The sequence below is a fragment of the Limanda limanda genome, chromosome 5, assembly GCF_963576545.1.
Source record: "Limanda limanda chromosome 5, fLimLim1.1, whole genome shotgun sequence".
Lineage (NCBI taxonomy): Eukaryota > Metazoa > Chordata > Actinopteri > Pleuronectiformes > Pleuronectidae > Limanda > Limanda limanda.
The window spans coordinates 6,640,493-6,661,714 of NC_083640.1; the positions used below are offsets into that span (position 1 = coordinate 6,640,493).

The 21,222-nt window shown below is 43.1% G+C and overlaps 3 protein-coding genes across 3 annotated transcripts; 2 read left to right on the forward strand and 1 right to left on the reverse strand.

Moving 5' to 3' along the window:
- The first annotated feature begins 1,970 nt into the window (after window positions 1-1,970).
- On the forward strand, window positions 1,971-8,831 carry hps4 (HPS4 biogenesis of lysosomal organelles complex 3 subunit 2). Its single transcript, XM_061071765.1, has 12 exons — window positions 1,971-2,255; window positions 3,508-3,598; window positions 3,753-3,896; window positions 3,999-4,106; window positions 4,635-4,751; window positions 5,224-5,318; window positions 5,416-5,488; window positions 6,087-6,205; window positions 6,326-6,974; window positions 7,249-7,375; window positions 7,653-7,764; window positions 8,081-8,831. Exons 1-12 carry the CDS (start codon window positions 2,236-2,238, stop codon window positions 8,250-8,252), a joined length of 1,827 nt encoding a protein of 608 aa, XP_060927748.1. The 5' UTR covers window positions 1,971-2,235; the 3' UTR covers window positions 8,253-8,831.
- Window positions 8,832-9,477: 646 nt separating this feature from the next.
- On the forward strand, window positions 9,478-11,382 carry si:ch211-170d8.2 (uncharacterized protein LOC571755 homolog). The gene is made up of 3 exons (XM_061071038.1): window positions 9,478-9,877; window positions 10,687-10,831; window positions 10,961-11,382. Exons 1-3 carry the CDS (start codon window positions 9,478-9,480, stop codon window positions 11,301-11,303), a joined length of 888 nt encoding a protein of 295 aa, XP_060927021.1. The 3' UTR covers window positions 11,304-11,382.
- A 498-nt stretch (window positions 11,383-11,880) lies between these two features.
- Window positions 11,881-20,844, reverse strand: mlec (malectin). Its single transcript, XM_061071134.1, has 6 exons — window positions 20,661-20,844; window positions 20,033-20,253; window positions 18,851-19,029; window positions 18,409-18,585; window positions 15,846-15,903; window positions 11,881-15,695 (listed from the first exon to the last, which is right to left on the reverse strand). Exons 2-6 carry the CDS (start codon window positions 20,232-20,234, stop codon window positions 15,445-15,447), a joined length of 867 nt encoding a protein of 288 aa, XP_060927117.1. The 5' UTR covers window positions 20,235-20,253; window positions 20,661-20,844; the 3' UTR covers window positions 11,881-15,444.
- Between the last annotated feature and the right edge of the window lie 378 nt (window positions 20,845-21,222).

The following is a 21,222-nucleotide window of genomic DNA, read 5'->3' on the forward strand; positions in this document are numbered from 1 at the left end:
TTGTAATTCATTATTATCAGGCTGCAGCAGCAAGTCGTTAAAGACTCTGCAGCTGGTCCAAAATGCCGCAGCACGTGTCCTGACGAGAACTAAGAAAAGAGATCACATTTCTCCAGTATTAGCATCGCTACACTGGCTTCCTGTTAAATCTAGAATAGAATTTAAAATTCTCCTCCTCACCTTCAAGGCCCTTAATGATATGGCACCTCTTTACCTTAAAGAGATGTTAGTACCATATCAACCTACTAGAGCACTCCGATCCCAGAACTCAGATTTACTTGTTGTCCCTAAAGTCTCTAAAAGTAGAGTAGGAGCCAGAGCTTTTAGCCATCAAGCCCCACTGCTGTGGAATAATCTCTCACTTTCAGTTAGGGAGGCAGACACGCTCTGTTCGTTTAAAAGTAGACTCAAAACCTTCCTTTTTTATAAAGCTTATAGTTAGAGCTAATTAGTGCGATGTTCCAAATTTGATTAAATGGCAAAAACCCCTGATGATGCTAAGACGCACAGGGAATTTATGACACAAGACACACGGAGCTTCTCTTTCCTGCTTCTCCTTCCTTTTTCTCCATATTTATCACATCAAGATAATTCTTATCTGATCAGTACATGTTACTAACTTGACCCCTTTCCCGGAGTTTCTGTGCCTTAGCGCACGCGGATGCAGGGCCACAGCTGTGGCCGCACCATGGATTATGATTGTGGATCGCGTGTCGGAGGTCGCAATGGTGGATCCAGTTCGGTGGATTCTGTATCGTGCCAGCTGATCGTCGTTGTAATGGAGGATCCTTTGTCGCGTTGGCATCGGATGATGAGGGACCACGACCGAGGCGGCAGCTGATAATGGATTCTATCTGGCGGCGGTGGACAATGACTGTGGATTATAGTGGATCCCATCCTGATGCTGGATCGTGGTCTTGCTGCTGACCAGAGACTGTGATTGCAGCGGGACTGCCTGACACATAGTATTGAAAAATGTTTAGTCTAATGGATGCTGCTAAAAATCCTGATGATGTTTTCTTACACCTGACATCTATTGCACTTCTGTCCGTCCTGAGAGAGGGATCCCTCACATGTGGCTCTCTCTGAGGTTTCTACATATTTTTACCTGTGAAAAGGGTTTTTAGTAGTTTTTCCTTACTCTTGTTGAGGGTTAAGGACAGAGGATGTCACACAATGTTAAAGCCCCATGAGACGAATTGTTATTTGTGAATGTGGGCTATACAAATAAAACTTGATTGATTGATTGATTGATTGATATACTGCTTTTATATTGGTAAAATTACTATCATATATAAATGTATATTATGTTATATTATATACTATATATACTGTACTATTCTTATATACTGTCTAACAATAACATTACCATCATATCAGCAGTACTATTAACATCATCTTGCCACTGCACTTTATCTGCCTATTTTATTTTATTTTATCTTGTGCTTCTGTTTTTTTATTCTTTCTACCTCAATATTTTTTTATTTTATTCTATTGTATTGTATTTTATTGTATTCAAATATACCGGCTGCTTTGACAACTTAATTTCCCTTCGGGGCAGAATAAAGTAATCTATCTATCTATCTATCTATCTATCTATCTATCTATCTATCTATCTATCTATCTATCTATCTATCTATCTATCTATCTATCTATCTATCTATCTATCTATCTATCTATCTATCTATCTATCTATCTATCTATCTATCTATATGCAGTTAAAACTGTCTGCATGTATTTTTTTTGGTAAATACCAATACGTCTGATACATCCAATAAAAAAGTGGGATACTGGATTTAGCAAAACGTCACAGGAGAAAACGAACGAGGAGTTTACTTCCGGAAACAGATGATTTCGCTCTGAAAGCGGCGACTTGTTTTGTCCCAGTGAGCTCGCCGTACTTTCACATGACTTCCACTGCTTGTGACTCCCCCGCATTCCTCAGGTGGCTCCAGCCCATAGACTGTATATATAAAGCTCCAGCCCGGTCCCACCGGTGTCTCCTCGGCCGCAGCGAAGACAAACAGCGGCCGCAGAGTCATCCTCCAGCGCCTTGTGTCTGCACAGCATGTAGAGCTCACCGGAGCGACCCACAGACAGACTTCTAACATCTGACTCCGCCTGTGCTCGGTGTCAGAGGGGATCTGCAGCCCGGTGGAAGCGTGGGGATACCCGGGCACATGATAACCGTTGACCGAGGAACCTTCTCCGCTTTCTCTGGGCTTTCCCTCGGTGATGGCTGAGCTAATAAGAAGGTGAGGTCAGCACAGATGAAGTGTCTGCTGCCACTGTCGACCTGGAGGGTGGATGTAAACACGCCTCTCTGATCACTAGTCTCCTCAGCTGAGAGGATTTATCCATGTGAGCCAAACATGAATGTCTTCACTGCTACATCAGCCTCCATTCTTCATCTGATGCTATTCTAGTACATATACTGCTATTCTACTACATCTTCCTCCCTTATACTACATCTGCTGCTATTTTACTACATCTGATGCTATACTACTACATCTGCCTCCATTCTACTACATTGCCTTCCTTATACTACATCTGCTGCTATTTTACTACAACTGATGCTATTCTACAACATCTGATGCTATTATACTACATATACTGCTATTCTACTACATCTGCCTCCCTTATACTACATCTGCTGCTATTTTACTACAACTGATGCTATTCTACTACATCTGATGCTATTATACTACATATACTGCTATTCTACTACATATGCCTCCCTTATACTACATCTGCTGCTATTTTACTACAACTGATGCTATTCTACAACATCTGATGCTATTATACTACATATACTGCTATTCTACTACATCTGCCTCCCTTATACTACATCTGCTGCTATTTTACTACAACTGATGCTATTCTACTACATCTGATGCTATTATACTACATCTGCCTCCATTCTACTACATATACTGCTATTCTACTACATTGCCTTCCTTATACTACATCTGCTGGTATTCTACTACATCTTATGCTATTCTACTACATCTTATGCTATTCTACTACATCTGATGCTTTTTTTACACTTCCTGTGGATGGACAGTACGGTTTTACAGGTACAGGCCTATCACCGGTCTCATTCTGGGGCATTCACTCTGGTAAACACGGCTGGAAGTCACGTTATGTTTGCAGCTATAGAAGACCAGCCACATATTCAAATTTGGTGACAGCATTATGTTTCTGAAAATTAAGTTCCACCGTCCTCATGTCTGTTCAAGTTTTAGAAGGACAGTAGGCCAGAGTAGGAGTAACGTCCCGAGTTACAGTACTGTCCCCTCCCTCTGGAACTCTCTCCTCAAACACATCAGTGACTGCACGAACTTGTTCACTTTCAAATCCCTTTTTAAAACTCTTAACTCTGCTTTCAATATGTGACAGTGTTACATTTGTATCTCTAGTGTATCTTTTAAATTTGTTTGAATCCTTTGTAAAGTATCTGAGTGACTTGAAATGGGCTTTACGAATAAATATATTATTATTTTGCAGGTGTACTTATTTCTTTCTCTATGATGGATCAAAGGTCCAAGGAGAGGGGGACGCCACGAGAGAGGGAATCTGCTACTTTTATCCTGAAGAGGTTTGCAGCCTCACACACTCTTTCACGTTTGGTTCCTGTTGTGGGTGGATGTCCTGTATGTTGAAAAAATGAATCCTTGCGCGTTGTGTGTATTTGAATCCACAGATTTGAATTATCATTATTTCTGTGTAATTGCCCTGTGTGTTTCTTGCAGACCCCTGTAGATAAGCAGGAGCTTCTCTGCGGACAGCTCGCTGGCGTAGGTCGCTGTGTCTCGGAGCTGTCCTCCTCTCCTGTCCGCTTCCTGAGGCTACGTCGCAGCAAGTATGCCATCCGCATAAAGGATGACTTCTTCTGGGTGAGTGCGCTCACAGGTGGTCCAGCTGCAACATTTCAAGATGACTTTGTTTTGACATGTTTATTTTGGGATACATGTTTCTTTTGTTTTTTTTACTCTCAGGCTCTGGGCTGCTCAGTGGAAGTCCCCACCACCAGTGTGTGTGAGCTGCTGGATCAGCTCATTAATCTGTTTTGTTTCTACAATGGCTCTGTCCGACAGAGCTACCAGGTACACAGTCCAGTCGTCCTCTCAGTTCTACAACAGCTCTGTATGTTGAAAGTCTGATTTGTTCCCTAAGAGTTTGTAAGAGGATTTGCTTTAAGTCATGGACCAACGTTAGGAGAGGAAAGTTTATTTGTGTAGCACATTTCGACAGCAAAGCAATTCAGGCATTATGGCAAATAGTAAAAGCATCATAAGACAATACATAGAAGGAGCATTTCAAAATATATAAAAAAAACCTGTTAAGTGTTGAATTAAAAACAACAACTAAGAGATAAAAGCGTAACAGGAACAGTAATAAAAGACTGATGATTTGATTTAATAAAAGGTGGTGGCAAACAGGAAGGTCTTCAGCATTGTATTAAAGAACAGCTTACAACATAGATGAAAGTCAAAATCACAGTTTAGTCGTACTGTATGTGGAATTATTATTGTCTTTTTTGTATATATTGAAAAAATACATGAAGAACTTTGACCCAAGAAATGTTATGTCTGTCTCTGCATGTTGTAATTTGAGCTTGTTTTGTGCTGTAGCTTCACAGTCAGGAAACGTTGGCCGCTCGATGGGGGCAGTACCTCTCCCACCTGCAGCCAGGATCCTCCGAGTTCCATCGCATCTTCAGCTGTTTACGTACCATCGACTCAACTAATGTAGGCACTACATGTTGTTAGCCATCTGCAGTTCAAAGCTGCAGTGTCTTATGTGATGCTGCTGCACATAAACTAGATTTTTTTGACAGGATATGACTTTGCGTTATTGTGTAAGCCCTCGATGTGTCTTAACAGAAACACAGAGGCAAACTTCTGCTTATTCATTGTCTCGAGAGGATCAGGTTAGATGTTCCCAAGGCAGTGCCAGTAAATCCTGGTTATTTTCTGGCCTCTTAGCCACACAAAAGGTTAAATGAGCAAGTTTAAAATGTGCTGATTTCAAAGCCCATTTTGTTAAGTCCCGTTAAAAACACATTCTGAGACGACCCTGCCTCATGATGGATAAAATGTCCCCACTTTAATAATTGTATTCCAGCAATAAACACTTAAGTATTATCCTTAAACTATCTCTGTATTCATTACTTCTCAATTCATCTACTTTTTAAAAAAAAATCTATGTTTTTGTCCTCAGGTTGACCCACTTCTGTTGCTCAAAGCTGCCCTTATTCTTCAGGCATGTCAGCGCTGCCCTCTAGTGTTGGCAGGCTGCATCCTGTTCAGAGGAAGGTAAGCTGACATTTTGACATCATCCATTTTCTGAGAAATAGTTTTTGTAAGCACACGCAGTTGGAAAAACCAGACCTTTTCTTCTTCTCGTCCTCAGAGTTGTCAGCACACAGATGACTCCTAAGCTCACAATGAAGGTCATGGTCCATGAGAGTGAGACGTACTCAAAGGTACAACATGGCATTTAGTCTGAAAATGTTGATATACCTAAACTAAATTAAAAACCCTCCTTTTTAGACTGGCTTTAATGTAATGTTTCTAATGTCAGGGTAATGTTATTTGTATATATACATATATATATATTTTGTTATTCTTATTATTCTATTGTCTTTTACACCCGTGGATGGGGCGCTGTGCACCCCAACATTTTTTTGACAAAAGGCATTATTACTACGATGATGATTAGTCTTAATATTAGTAGTAGTAGTATAATATTATTAGTATTTTATAACATATATATATATATTAAAATAAAGAAAACAACACAGACATAAAGAATATACATGCCAAGTATGTAGTCGTTTAGATGAACGATCCACAGGCAGACAGTTAGTTAGATAGTTTGTGGAATTAGGAGGTAGATATCTAACTTACACATTAAACAGTGACTGTTCCTACAACAAAAGCTGTTTAATTCATGTGGCACCAGTCCACAAGATATTTAGTGGAGACATGAGTGACTTCGAGCTCCTTATCTAACTCTCCCGAAATATATACATTTCCCTAAAAGTTGAGCTATTGCTTTAACAGTATTTTTTTTTTATGTAGAGGCGCCATGGATCAGGGGCCTCTGGCAGATCTGGTGCGGCTGTCTGCTCCACTACAGTGTTCCTGACCTTATCCGAACTCCAGTACCTGCAATCTGCTCCTGTCGACAAAGATCTCAGGTAGTGTCCTCCCCTTGTGAGATTTGGTTAATTTTTTCGTTTATTTAAGACTTTAAAAAGTAGCTCAAAACAGGATGCAGGACTAAAAAGACTTTCTGAAACTTGTATTCCACCCTCCAGTTCCCATTCTACTCCGCGCAGAGACGCTCCCCAGAAGAAGACCCGCCTGTCAAGAACGTTATCTGAAATGGCCTCCAGTGAGTCCGACTCATCTGACCTCGGTCCCTCCCAGTCTCCTCAGAAGGTGTCCTTCAGTCCTTGCTTGTCAGAATCGGATTACTCAGTGTCTAGCCCAGCTCCATCACAGAGCGCTGATCCCCTCAGCCCTCCAACGCTGTCCCCTGAGCCTCCTTTCTCTGATGAACAACATTCCCTTGAAACACCGGACAAGTCGTATTATCATAGTTTTCTCAGCAGCGAAGGTGGAGACAGCCAGGTACGAAGCAAAGGAGATGATTCTGTGTTTGAAGAAAACTCCCTCCTCAATGGCTGCGGGAAAGAATTTGACCTGCGAGAGGCAGAGTCAGGCCTCGAGGAATCACATGACGACGAGGAGGTGGTGGGAGATAGAGACGTGGATGGCTGTGGGAGGGCACAAGGTCACAAGGCCGAGGTGCAAGATCCCCTTCCTTCCTCTGGTGCCTCTGACGACCCAGAGGAGAGTCCACTGATCCCCATGACGCTGTACCTGCACCGGGTGAAAGGCCTGGTGCTGGCCCTGCTGGTGGATCCTCCCTTCCTGAGTGACACAGCTTCTATGGAGGAAGTGGTAAGAAACAAAAGCCACGCGGCTAATAACTGGGATTTCTCCTATGTTTGTCACATTTCCATACTGAAGGTCTTTGAGCACAAAACCTGACCTCACTTCTTTTGATGAGTGGAACAAAAAGAAGCTTCATGACACAGCAGATGTAATGCATTACAATGTCTGCCTCTATAATCCACCAGCTGTGACTCAGCAGAATTTGAATTTAAGTGCATGAGTGCACTAATTGGCCTTTGTGATGATAATGTTTGGCTCTGCCTTTATGGTTTGTATCCAGTATCACAGCAGCCTGGCGTCACTAAACGGACTGGAGGCTCATCTGAGGACCGTTTCTCCAGGGGCCCCGGGTGCTCCGGGTCCCTACATCTTTACCCATTTTGACTGCATTCAGAGCACCCTGACGAGTAAGGCCTCATAAGATTCACACGTCTCTCTGTATTCACTCTTTGACTTTTCCTGTACTTGGCTTTGCTCTGAATCTGTCTTTTCCAGTTTTAACTTTTCTGCTGGAGTGAGTAAAATCCCTGGCACCTCTTCTCGGACACTGGGGTGGGGTTTGGAAGTTTATATTTGTCTTTGCATGAGTTAACGGCTAATTAGTCAAACTGGGGTCAGCATTCCTTTGTGCAGCAGGCATGCCTGTCCAGGTTAATGTGCCACTGTTATTGTGTGTCTCTGCAGCCAACCTGTCTGGTCGACCAGGGGGAGCCCCGGAGCATCCTTTTGTCAGGGCAACATCGCTTCTTCACTCGCATTTCTGTAACACTAAAACTCTGCAGGAGGCTATTATCAGGTCAGTATGGCAGTGACGTGGTGGTGGTGGTTTTGTGTGTGTGTGTTGGGGGGGGTGGTTCTCGTGCCTTTCATGGCTCCTCAAGTATAGGTCGGGGGTGGAGGTTTGTCAGAACATCGTGTCTATCACTACATCCCACCAATCCCTGAATGTTCTTCCTTTACTTGCATAGATCACACTGCAGCAACAGCTCATGCTGTATTTACTGGAAGACGAATAACTTGTCTGTCCTTGCTCTTTGCATCTCTTTATCTTCTGCTCTGCTGCATGACGACATTCTTTATGCCTGAAAATTCATTTAACATTTCAACCACAGGAGCGCCGGTGCTGCAGTGTATGGAACCCGCAGCGTGGCTCAGGAGACTTACTTCCAGCAGCACGGGGGATCTCTGAGGAACTCTGGCATCCCCAACCACCAGGACAGCGCCTTCTCGCTGCCCAGCAAGGCCCGACACAGACTCCTGAAGCACGGGGTAAACCTGCTCTGACCTAACAACACTGTGACTGTCTGCTCTTGATGTTCTTTCAAAGAAAAGCTGTCCTGTTAATAGCTTTAACATTAACACGGCAAATTTGACTAAAATATGATTAAAAGCTTCCTCTGTTTTTTGAACTGCCATGGTTAACATATTGTGTGATATTTGCTTATGGTGTGTTATGAAATACTATGGCACTCATTTTGTAGTATCATCAATAGGAATTTGCTATGAAAATGAAGGTAATTTATGTTATTATGATTTTTATCAGGTTACGTCTGCACATGTTTACAACAAGGCTTTAGCCATATCTTTAGTTACTCACATGCTTTATTTACATTTTATTTCTGCCTTGCTAAAACACACTCCTGTTTACACTCTGCTCACATTTCCTGGACTTTTCATTTGACACAGGCAAAGGTACAAATTCCCTGTACTTGTATTCATTCAGTTAGAACTAAATCTTTATACTGTTTAACTTCTGTACATATTCAAACTTTTGCTCAAGCTATATTTAAACATCTTTTTATAAACAAAAAGTGTATTTATTTCAAATCAACTCTTGGTCACATAAATGTGTTGTTAAACCCTTACTTGCACTGTGCTGTTTTTTTTAATTTTATTATTAGTGGAAATTAAATGAATACAGGATCCTCTCAGTGTCGAGTCTTGTGTGAGCTATTTTTGTAAAGGCTTGTGTAAAAACCACGGGGGCTGCACGGTCTTATTAGGGCCTTCAGCGGCCTGCATGTGACCCTGCAATCCGGGACCCAGTGGTTTTCCACCTCGGGATTAATGCCTCGTTTCAAAATGGTCCCAGCTGACTGCAGGATGACGTGCGCACGGTTGTTTGAGAAGCATGCTCATAAAATGTTATCATTCATGCTCCTTCCTCGGGTTAACCCGTTCCTGATGATCCGAATATGGAGTAATTAGAGTCATTAGCTCAGCGGCTGAATTTGAATGGATGGAGTCGGCGCTCTTCAGGGCGCCTTATTATGCAGGCGCATTAAAAGAAAGCGATGGGGGGCAAATGGGTGGTTAAAGGTACGAACAAAAAGAGGGGCAGGGTCTGTGAGGAGGGCCAGGATTCAAATTCTAAGTGGTAAGTTGTTCCCATTGTCACTGGGGTATAAAGGCGGCACAGCCAACTCGCCGGAAGGAGAGCTGGCACCACACAGAAGCAGCCTGTTGTTCATCAGTGAGGATCCGAGAGTCAGGATCTACACACCTCGCCATGGCCTGCTCGCACTGTATCTGGATTGCTCTCATTCTTCTCTCGGTGATGACAAGTGACACTGGAGTATATGGTCGCGCAGTGGATGCGCTGGGATTTGCGTCGCAGTCGTCGAGGAGCGCAGCGGAATCCTCCGGAGCAAGTTTACGCACGGAGGAGGAGGAGGCGCACCGGGAGCGCTGCGCAGAGCTGGCGGCGCCGTGGCTGGAAAACACACAAGCACCCGGGGAGAACGCGACAATGTTGCAATTCCGTGGTCGACCCCTTTCCCCGGGAGCCTCGCAAGGCCTGGTGTTCCCGGGGAAATCTCTTTTCAACTTTGTCCGACGGGTTTACCAATGCTGTCACGGGGGACTAACCTGCAGACGCGTCAAAGGGATTCAAGGTCGTTTGAGAGGAGGTAAGAGTTGTTCTAATCATCTCTGTTTACTGAATATCAGGTTTGTTTGCGTGAGGTTAATTCCACTAACTGTGCCTCAAACTACTATAACCACACATGGGCTGCACAGGCGCTACAGAGGATTTGAGAGCCTTTAAACTTGTGACCAATCCTCCAGCTGCATCACAACTCAGCATTGCCTTACATGTGGGTTAAACAGATTTCTTGATGGTATATGTGTACATGAGGAATAATAGAAAAAGAGCAGCCTTCCTCAGGTAAAAAAGCACACAGAGCTCTGAGGATGGCCCAGGTGTATAGCCATCAAGATGGTTGCATTATATAAGATATAAGATGAGATGTGCTCTTAGCTTTTGCAAAGATAAAACCTGTTCAGACCCACTGAGAGGCGTTTTGAGTATACGCACATCTAAGATGCCATTTACATTCTGCACAGTTCGTGGTGCTGAGAGTGTGACAGTGTGCAGGAATGTCTTAGGCTGTAGAGGGGAAAGAAAATTAGCTGGAAAAGCAGTTTGGGGGACATAATAGCTTGATTAATACTGTTGTATTGAGGAGGGTGTCATCTGCATATAAATGAGTCTCAGCTGCCTTAATGTCCCCTTCATGAATTGCTGAGATGTCCTGCTGACAGATTAACATGGTATTAGCAGTGAAAACATCACCTCTGTGCTAGAGATTGTTTTCTGATCCCTGAGATTGATCAGGATGGAGCCTGACATGAGTTTGTACTGCTCTGTGACCTGAAATGCTCTTCGTCTTTAACGGGCCGTGACTCTGATACTGCCTCTTGTTCTCGTCCTCCCCAGATAGAGATGTGGAGTTTCTCCTCAACAGGGAGATTCTGTCACTGACAGTAACGAGAGCCGAGCTTCACCTTCAACTTTCCAACCCGCAGCACCTGGACATCCACCCGGTGCTTCCATCCATGGCAAAGCGAAGCCTTCCAACAAGGTAAAAACTCCTCTCGATATGAGCTTCACATTTAGATGCCCCTTTGAGGCCTTTATAGACAGTGGTGAACTGCAAGCCTCTGGTGGTCTCAGGCCTGGTTGAAACTTTGTTGTCTCTTGCCTCCTTTAGGTACAGTGTGTGGTCAGGGGGCAGCAGGCTGGAGCTCAGAGTGGATCTGCTGTTCCTCTTCCGGAGTCTGCAGGAGGCGGCAGGTGGTGCCGGAGGAGGGGGTCCCAGTTTGGTGAACATGCGGCGGGTGGCGTTTTCTTCCAGGGGGGATCCACTAAGAGAAGACCCAGCTCCTCACACTCTGCATGACGCCAACGGCCACGCGTGGGGGGATGTGCTCGCCAGCGGGCTGCCTGCTCTGGAGCTGGTGCTGGGCTGCAGTCAGGCCGGAGCAGAGGTGTCCTGCGAGACTGGCGGAGTTCATCTCTCACACACACCTTTCATGGCTCTGTACTACAGATGAAGCCACGTTGAGACTGGGACTGCATGGAAACTGCTTTATCTGTTACCTCTGAAAAGAGGCACAAGGAAATACTGCACTTCGACATCAAATCTATTAATTTATAAATGTTATGTTTTGTAAAATATATATATAAATTTGTAAATAGTGAATATGATATACTGGGAGTTTATGCAGTCATTCATTGGTTATTAAAACTCGACTTAACAATGGCTCTTGACAAAAGCGTGTGGCCGCTTCAGTTCTTAGATGTGCTTCGTCTACTTTGTTCAGCTGTGTTTGTCTTTTAAATATTCTGCTCCCAGCAGCTTTTAGATATGTGGTTCTTTTTCAAGAAGTATTCACAGTTGGTGGAAAAAGGTGGAAAAAACAACACCTGGACAAACAAAGGGCCTGTGCATGTTGCTGTGACCCTGATGAACCTAGCTGCTCTGTTAATTTGTTTCAGGAAACGCTAGACGAACAAGTAAAGAGTTTCAAGGGTTGCAAGTGCTCACAAGGTTTCACAGTTCCAAAAATACTGTGGATCCACAGGCACAGTACTTGTGAAACACCGAGGAATCCAAAAAAACACCAGACATTCTGATAAAATAGCACATTTATTAAAAAGAGACAGCATTTAATCAGCCTTTCCCATTTTGCAGGTGTACATGACATGAGTAAAATCAGTCAACACAGTCATCAAAATAACCTGTCTTTATCCAACACATGTATATCTGTACAATGGGTTTCGTATTTTAGCTCACGCTCACTGTCTCTCAATCCCACTGTGTGACCGGTGGAAGACCTCGCCCTTCATGTACGCATACGATGGTCTAAATTGGCTTTCACTGTTCAAATTTGTCTCAATTTAAATTCATCTCACATCTGAGCTGCTTTGAACATGGGACACGAGGGGAAATAGTATCAAGCTGAATTATTTTTTTTTACAATTACAGAGAAAATAAAAGATGGCAGGCAGATGATAAGTGGTGACAAATTAAATGACATGTTTGCCTCCTGGTTTTTTGTTACTGCTTTACCAGGTAATGGGGGGGAAAGAGAAATCAAACACCATTTTAAGACACTGTTAAAGAATCTGGATGGAATGACAGAAATTCTTTGGTTCGTGTGGAAAATAAATAATAGAGAGCAGATCTTCATTCCCCTCCAGTCTATTCAGCTGTGAGGTGTAGTGATCACAACAAGTCCAAAAAGGCTGGTGAGGAGTTAAGGCCTTTTCATTTGTGTTTGACTGGCTTTGCTCCTAGAAAAGTTGAGGTGAACAACCGACTGAATGTATATGGATCATACAAAGCCTTATGTCAAAAAAGATCCGCTTGTGTGGAATGAAGATCTCCCCCTGAAATGTGTGTTTAACTGAGAAGAGGGAAAACAAAGAGGCAAATTTGATATAAGCCAACAAAAAAAGCAACCTCAAGGCGAACGATGGTAAAGCACGTTGTATTCAATAATTCAAGGCAACAAAGACAAAAACACACATCAAAATTAAAATACATGAGGCAGTGCAAAATGTCACACCAATAACATATCACGTTTTAAGAACTCAAAAACAAAACAGATCCTGAGGAAAAATTCAAACATACAAATCCATGTGTATTATAAAATATCTCCAGATCAGCCCCACTCTGATTTAAATTATATGTAATAGAATGGAAGATCCCACATTTTTAGACGTAATCTCTTTTATTTGTTACTCTTTTCTGACAGTTCATCTGGCTGCCTGTTAAATTTTTTTTATTTTTCATATTCTGTACCAACAACCATTCCTCCCCAGAAGAAAGGCCACAGAGTCCTCCTCACGAAAAAAAAAAAGAAAAACCCTAACACCTCAGCTAAAACACAAAAGTGATGAGATCAAAATTGCCGTCACACAACAAAACTTGTGATCTTGTACCTTATATACACATGCAACTGTGTGGACTTGTGTAGAGAAACAGAACATGGCGACTTTGGTGCTGAAATAATTAACTTTCTGCAGCATCCAATAGGAAGAAAAAAGGTGCTTCCGTCTTTAAAAAAAAAAAAAAGTGTTGAGTTTTTCAGCTGAAAAATTAAATCAATTACCCCCCCCCCGAAAAAAAAACAGAAACCCCAAAAACGCAGACAACTGTCTGAACAATTTATGGCACAAACTTCTTGCCAATCAATCACTCTGGGAAGGGGAGGTCAAGGAGTGGGGGAGAATCAGCAACAACTGAATTATTAACAGTTTTTCCAAGTAATGCATATGGTAACAGCAATACTAAGTTGGGTGGATGGGTGAGGGGCCCGGGGGGAAATTTAAGACGCATTAGTGAAACAGACAAAGTTACAAAATTTTCCTTGGAGAGCTGAGCACTTAAGGGAGGTAACTAGATACATTATAGGAGGATTCACAAGACAACGCTGTAAAATTTAAAAAAAAGAACAAAGCTGCTTCTAAGTTCGGATATAAAGCGGAAAAGGATATCTTTGTCCGAAAGCTGAAACTAACTAACTCAATAATATGGCCATGTAGAAAAAAAAACAACAATGATTATGTTTTATCCAATTGGTTCAATATCAAGAACAAGCATCTTAACTGCACTGAATTAACTAAATGGTACGGTCTACATAAGTACGTAAAGACAACAGATCTGAAAAGGCCAAATGGAGAATGTGGAAAATTGATCTGGAACATCTGGTAAACTTTTGGTTTTCTACGGATACCAATGTTGTGCTTTCTCTCACTGCAGGTGGATGAACTTTTGGTTCCCACAGAGACTTTTTATCAAACACATGCAGCACGGGCACAGGTTATTCTAAATTATATTATCATTGAGCTGCTGTGGCTTGTTCTCTTTCAGTCTGATAACATGGAGTGAAGTTCATGGTCCAATCAGAGTCAACACAGCATTATGTATTCAATAGAAAAATAAAACAACCCCCCAATTTAAAATGTAAAACATTATGTTCCTCTAAATAAACAGTTACAAATTTCATGGTGTTTTCTATTACGTGTATTGTAAACCTAACCGTTTGCCACAAACATCACAGATTGAATTTTTAAGCGGTTTGTCAAATAAAAAAAACAGCCCCAAATTTTCCCTAAACTTAAAAAAACAAAAACATTCTTTGGTGCAACAAAAAGGCAGGCATGCATCATTGTTGAACAAATAATGAAAGCAAAGATGACCTAAAGTAAAGCAACGTGATAATCAGGACTCACTCACTTGTCTCTTCACACCTTGAAAATTCAGACGTTAAAAATGGATTAATCCTTTAAAACAAAGGACAATTTGTAGATACTGTAGAGGAATCATTTCTCTATGAACACTCAAATTAACTAATTTGTGAAAACCGTTTTATATTTCTGTAAAGGAAAGCCGAGTCAAGACAGCAGATAGCAAATAATCCTGCCGGCCACAGCGCTAATTCCACGTGAACGTTTGGATGTTTCAACATTGTACAGCAAACAGATGATGGCACGTCAAGGCAGGACTAACTAGGTCTGAGTGGACAGACAAAAAAAAAAGCAACAAATTGAATAGGAAAAAATGAAAGCATTCAAATGGCAAATGCATTTCCGTTAACCATCAGACTCATGTTTTCTAATCTTTTAAACTATTTCTCTGCAGCACCCTATCCAATTATAAGGTAACATGTATGACCAGGTGCTGAGCAGGAGCAGCAGGAGTGTTAAACAGTGTGCTTCCTTGCCACACCCAATACAAAACAATGCTTTTTGTTTATAAAACGGGCCCAGACCAATCACTCCTGAGCGTCCCATAGCTGCTGAGATGTGGTTTCAAACCGTGAAGACTGGCCTCTGTAAATCCCGCCCAGTCTCATGAGTGGAAAAATTACGAACATTGTTCAAAAGGGTCAGCAGAGGTGGATGCCAAACACATTCACAAAGAAGCGCACAGCATACACTTCCTACATCTCCTTTTCTGTCCTCCGGTACAATTCACCAGCAGCGTTTGCGTCATCTTGAGGTGGCTTCCCGAAAAAATTATTGTCTCAGTTTGTTCCTCCCGCCGTCGTCGATTTTCTGCGAGCCCTCAGCTCAACCTGTGCTGCTGTTGTCACCTTGACCCCCTCCCGTCTTCTCTCCCCCTCTCTCTTCATAGTCTTGCGTCCTCCTCGTCCTCCTAACGTCGTCCTGACAGCTTGTTTGAGCTCACAGCCGACAGAGGCAGAACAGTGTGGGGATGAAAACCCCAAATGCCACGAGGATGGGAAACATTAGACTGCTGTTGTCGGCTGCGTATGGGTTTGGTGTTCGGGGACCAGACTGGACCCTGTTCTTGGCACCTGCTGGCAACTTTTTCTTTCCACCTTCCTCGCCTCCTTCACTATCTTCATCGTCATCATCGTCATCGTCAGGCTTCCTCTCCTCCAAGCCAGGGTGAGGCTGAAGTTTTGGTACATCTGTTAAAAATAAACACGGTACATAAAAGAAAGGTACAAAAAACATTGGGATGTGTCTAGTGTGCTGGTATATAACACCGTTACTACTAGGTCTACAATTGCTTTACGCAAAAGTCTAATTGTTAAAATGTGTTCAGTGTCAGGACTCACCTTCTAATGTTCCCTTCATCACATAGAGCGCACAGACCTTTGGGTTGTCATAATAACCCTGAAACAAAGAACAGATCAGCCCCATGATGCAGACCAAACAAATGACAGTAAATAGTTATAGGTATTTATAAGATTAATCGGTGGCTTCACTAGTGTATTGAAGTGGTGATTTAGAACAGCTATATGAAATGGTACAATTGACAAAAAACTGTGTCATTGATGTATAATCACAAACACGGCTGGAACAGGCTAGCCTTAGCATGACGCTCAATGTAAGACGACAACAATTAGAAATTGCCTTTCTTCTTTCTTTTTAATCTGCAAAAAGAGTTTTTTCTCTCGACTGAGATAAAAGCACAGACAACCAGTGACCTATAAAAAATAAAAAGAAGAGGTCACTGCGGAAAGTAAGCCATTCTACATATTTCGACCCAGCCAGGTGCTCTACAAACTCCCAAATAAATTATTTTTAATTTGTAGGAATCCAGGGCTTAAAGTGAATAATAATCGTGTCTGGGGAAAAAAAAGGCTCCTTGGGCGTAAAACTCTTCAGGATCTGTGAAAAAGATCCACACAATCCCTCCGACTGAGGTTTCTTCATGTTGGATGTTTTGTTGCAATTGCAAATATGAGCAAACTTCTCCAAAGAGGTTACACTCTCCTCTGCGTTTATGTGTCTGTTAGTTAGTATAATACTGAGCCGATTACCACGAAACTTAGTGGAAGGATGTTGTATGGGTTAAGGAAGAATCTATTAGTTTTTGGTGCAGATCCTGATCACCGGGTTTTTTCTTTAACATTTAGTGATAAGGCGTTTGCAACATTTTCTTTGATTGCTCGATAGTTCATGCAAACAATCAATCTCTCATGTTTACAGGACAAATATTTTTGAGTGTGTGCAGTTTGGTGCATATAAAAACAACAATCAGGATCTACTGAATTTATATGTGATTTTATAAGGGGACTCTTAAGCCTTGGCGGAGGTATACGCCCTCCCGAGTTCCCTTTTGAATTCAATTCTGTTGGAATAAATACACCTAGGCACACATTGTGGGAAAGGTTTGTGCATCTGGCTCAGGGGTCGCTGACCAGATGGTTCGTGGTTCTATCCTTGGCTCCTCCAGTTTGCATGCTGAAGTGTTCATGGGCAGGCCACTCAACTTCCAAACTGTCCCTGAGGCTGAGTAAAGAACTGTATGAATGTGTGTGTGTGTGTGTGTGAATGGGGGAATGTGGTTGGTACAGTTAAGCACTTTCCCTTGAAAAGCGCTATATAAAAATACAGCCAATTTTCTAACCCTAACCCATTTACTACATATTAGATTTAAGCTTATAAATATCATACCAAAAGTCAAAAGCATACAGCATCATTGTATGAGATGATGCTGTTTTGAGAGCGACGATAGCAATACAGGTAAAGCTGTGTGAAGTGACTAAAAGGAGGAGCATTGCTAAAGGATATTGTGAAGGTTAGACACAAATTACCAACACTACTGCTGTGGCAGAGCACAGTAGATGGACTAGCAGAGAATAACATGTGACAAGGAAAGGAGTGACACAATTACTGACCTTATCACTGGCTCTTTTCAGAGATTAAGAATGAAGGGTTCATGGTCAGACTAACTCCAAATTCTATCTGATATTTTGGATATCATTAACGTCCTCTCGTAAATGACAGTGAATTGGGATTACATACGAAGGGGGGAAATGATCAAAATCCACCACTAACTTGAAGAAATATTGAATAGTGGAGAAGTTGAAAGATGATTTACAGAAAATAGACTGGTGAGGGCAAAAAAGCAAGGTTAAACGCTGTAGTAAACAAATATGATAAAAACTGATGAGATTTGGGACTGATGTCAAAAACATGGACCCACAGTCCTGCAGTCATGAAAGCAATATAACTTGGTGGGTCAAACGCTTCAAAAGACCTAAAGATATTAAATATGTGGCATGTTCCTCTTTCTTCAGAGAACTATAAAAATACTTTAATGGTAGTATTTTTACTGAGTCACTCTTACTGCAGAATAAGACTTGCAGAGCCAGACTTATCTCCAGTGATGAGAATGGCCTGGCTTTACCCATTATCGTTCTGCTATGGGAAAAAAGGGTCTGGTTTGTTTGCATTTATTTAACCAATCACAACTGTCTTGGGTGGCGATAAGCCCAGGATGCAGTGAATGTACTGCTGCAAAATAGTTTGAGGGGAAAAACAAAGACAAAAGTTGACTGTGTATTTGCCATTCTTAGTGTGTAGGTAGTGAAGGAGATTTTGAAAATGGTCACAAGCTGTAAGGGGTCAAGAACGCCGCCTAGAATAGGTGCTCCAATGGCAAGCTTTCACCCAAAGTCTTCATCTGATAAGACATGCTGCCTCACATTTTATTTTCATTTCACAGCTGGAGCACAACTTTTCAACCAATCAGCCAACCTGTAAAACTACCAGTAGCGTTCACATTCTGTCAATTTCCGTAACTTATCAACCCGTTTAAACTAGACCAAGTCGTCAGAACGCCAAGGAAAAAGCAAAAAAACAATAATTAGAAAAGGAAAACCAGCTCACCTTTACAAACTCCACAGTGAGCTTGCCGTTGAAAGTGGACACCTCCCCTTGCACGCTCAGCTTGCCGCGTCGAATAGAGAAAGGCACTATCTCATCATGAGCAGTACTGTGGCCCACTCGATCAAAGATATCCAGGTCCTTCACCACCACATGGCCGTTCAGACGGACGTCAAACACCTAGTAATACAGATTTTTGTATCATCAATAGAGTACCCCAATGAAAAATCAAACAACTCCTAGAATACTGTCTGAACACCAGTGTGCAGCTACGAGGAAATTAGGAGAGAAAAAGGATATGTCTGTCACATTATATTTGAACTGGAAAAAATATATAGAAATAATAATTATACCTTAAAAAATGTGTTCATTGCGTAGCTTGTCCATTCAATCTTTGCAGATAAAACATGCAACACAAATAGACTTGATACATTCTTTGTCATACCTTTTGCTGTGACTGGGCAAAGTAAACTTCTGCATACTTCAAAACCAGTATATAGTCTCCTTCATCGCGAATGGGGACATCATATCCAAAAGTGTCCTCGTTGTAGCGCTCCGTCTGATAAAGAATCTGGTCCTCTTGACTGGAGCGCAGGATTGGCAAACGCACCCCATAGTCGGAGGCTGCAAAAGAAGGACAAGGCATCAAGTTGTTTTCTTACACTTGACATCTATTGCACTTCTGTCCGTCCTGGGAGAGGGATCCCTCACATGTGTGTCTCTCTGAGGTTTCTACATATTTTTACCTGTTAAAAAGGTTTTTTAGTAGTTTTCCCTTACTCTTGTTGAGGGTTAAGGACAGAGGCCCTATGAGACGAATTGTGATTTGTGAATGTGGGCTATACAAATAAAATTTGATTGATTGAAGTTAGGTGTGCACTTTGCTCAGGGGACCAAGACAACACCTGCAATGCTTTGGGAGACCCTGGACTGTGGGCAGAAAAGGTCTCTGGTTCGTCTCTGGTTTGATTCCACGGAGAAACAAGATAAAAGGAGAACCTGGATTGATCTGTCCTAAAATCCAAGAGGATTCTCCCTACCCTGTCTAGTGCCCCTGAGCAAGGCACCTTACTCCCCCAACATCTGCTCCCCGGGCGCCGTACATGGCTGCCCACTGCTCTGTGTGTCCTGCACCAGATGGGTTAAAAGCAGAGGTTAAATTTCCCTCCTTGCATGAGTGTGCTTGTCTGTGCATGTGTTTGGGACAAATAAATGTATCTTAAACTGATGGTCCTTTAAATTCAGCAGAGCACCCCATTACAGGAGGCCTTCCCTGTTCCACCCCCCATGTGAAATACAGTTTCCCGTTTGTCTCAAATGGCAGATTATTACCACAGTGACCACGACAACTTTCACTTCCAGAATTCCTGACGACGCCATGAAGGTCTCTACAGTCAATTAGAGCGCATCATCACCTGCTTCCTGTCCACGCTGAAAGGGGGCGGAGCCGCAGCCCTCTCTATGCTGACTCCTCAGTAACCGCTGCTCACTTGCGGAAGCAGGAGCGTGCACAGGGTTTTCTGCTGCAAAAATCGTCCCCGGGCTCCGAGGAGCAGCAGCAGCAGCAGCGTTTACCTTCACAATGTCACTCTCAAAGACACGTATAAAAATCCCATGAGCGACTCACCTTTACCGAGCTTCCCTTCCAACGGGTCCTTTTTGAAGTGGATCCCATGCACGTCTACGTGGGTTTCACCCCCGGCGTTGACAGCCCAGATGACCCGCTCGGCGAGGCTGGGGCCCCCGCCGTCCGCCCAGCTCTGCCCGGCGAGCAGCGACAGCACCGCCGCGACCAGCCCGGCGACGAGGTGCCCGGCGACCCGCTGCATTGCCCCGCAAAGCGCTGTCCTGCACACAGACACACAAACAGTGTCGGTACCTGGCTACGTGCAGCAGAACCAAGTGCTAGCCAACACACACGGCTAAAGCGTCAGCGGCTATCGAAGCTCGTCGTGGTGACATGCAACGTGATATCCCGGAGTTAGCCAGTATGCTAGCCTCTACAGCACCGGTAGTAGCATTAGCACAGGAGCACACACACACACAGGAAATGACAGATTTATCACAACCGGTTTCACGTAGACACATTCGCGACATGATGTCCCCATGTGCGTGTTATTTGGTTTCAAGCAGTGACGAACACCGAGACATTAGCGAGTGAGTAACGCTAGCTAGCTACCTGTCTAACCAGTAATACTTGGTCTGTGGAAGGGGAGCCCAGCTGGCTAACGCTCATGCAAATGTCTCCCTCCTACCTTCTTCCCGTTTCGGCGACAATCCGAGTCTTTGTTCCGGGAACGGGTTCTCCTCTCCTCTCTGTGCGGACACGGTGTCACCGGCTGCCCGCTGGACGAGCTGTCAGATAGGTGCAAGGGAGCAGATACTCTGGGTCCTCAGCTTCCTCCTGCTGCTGCTGCTGCTGCTTCTGCTGCTGCTACGCTGACTTTCATTCAATGTGTGGATTCTACCTAACATTGGCTCAGCCAGTGTGCAAGGGGGCGGGACAGCGCTACCTAACATGAGGCTCTCCAGGACCGGTGAGTGACGGCTGCTCCGGCGAGTCACGTCCTCTCTGTGGAGGTTTCTACCATAGATTTATATATAAAGGCTAGATGTCTCGTCCGCGTTGCCGGACGAGACATCTTGCTAGGGGGCAGCTCGCTCACCCATAACATTGGGTTGATAGATAGATAGATAGATAGATAGATAGATAGATAGATAGATAGATAGATAGATAGATAGATAGATAGATAGATAGATAGATAGATAGATAGATAGATAGATAGATAGATAGATAGATAGATAGATAGATAGATA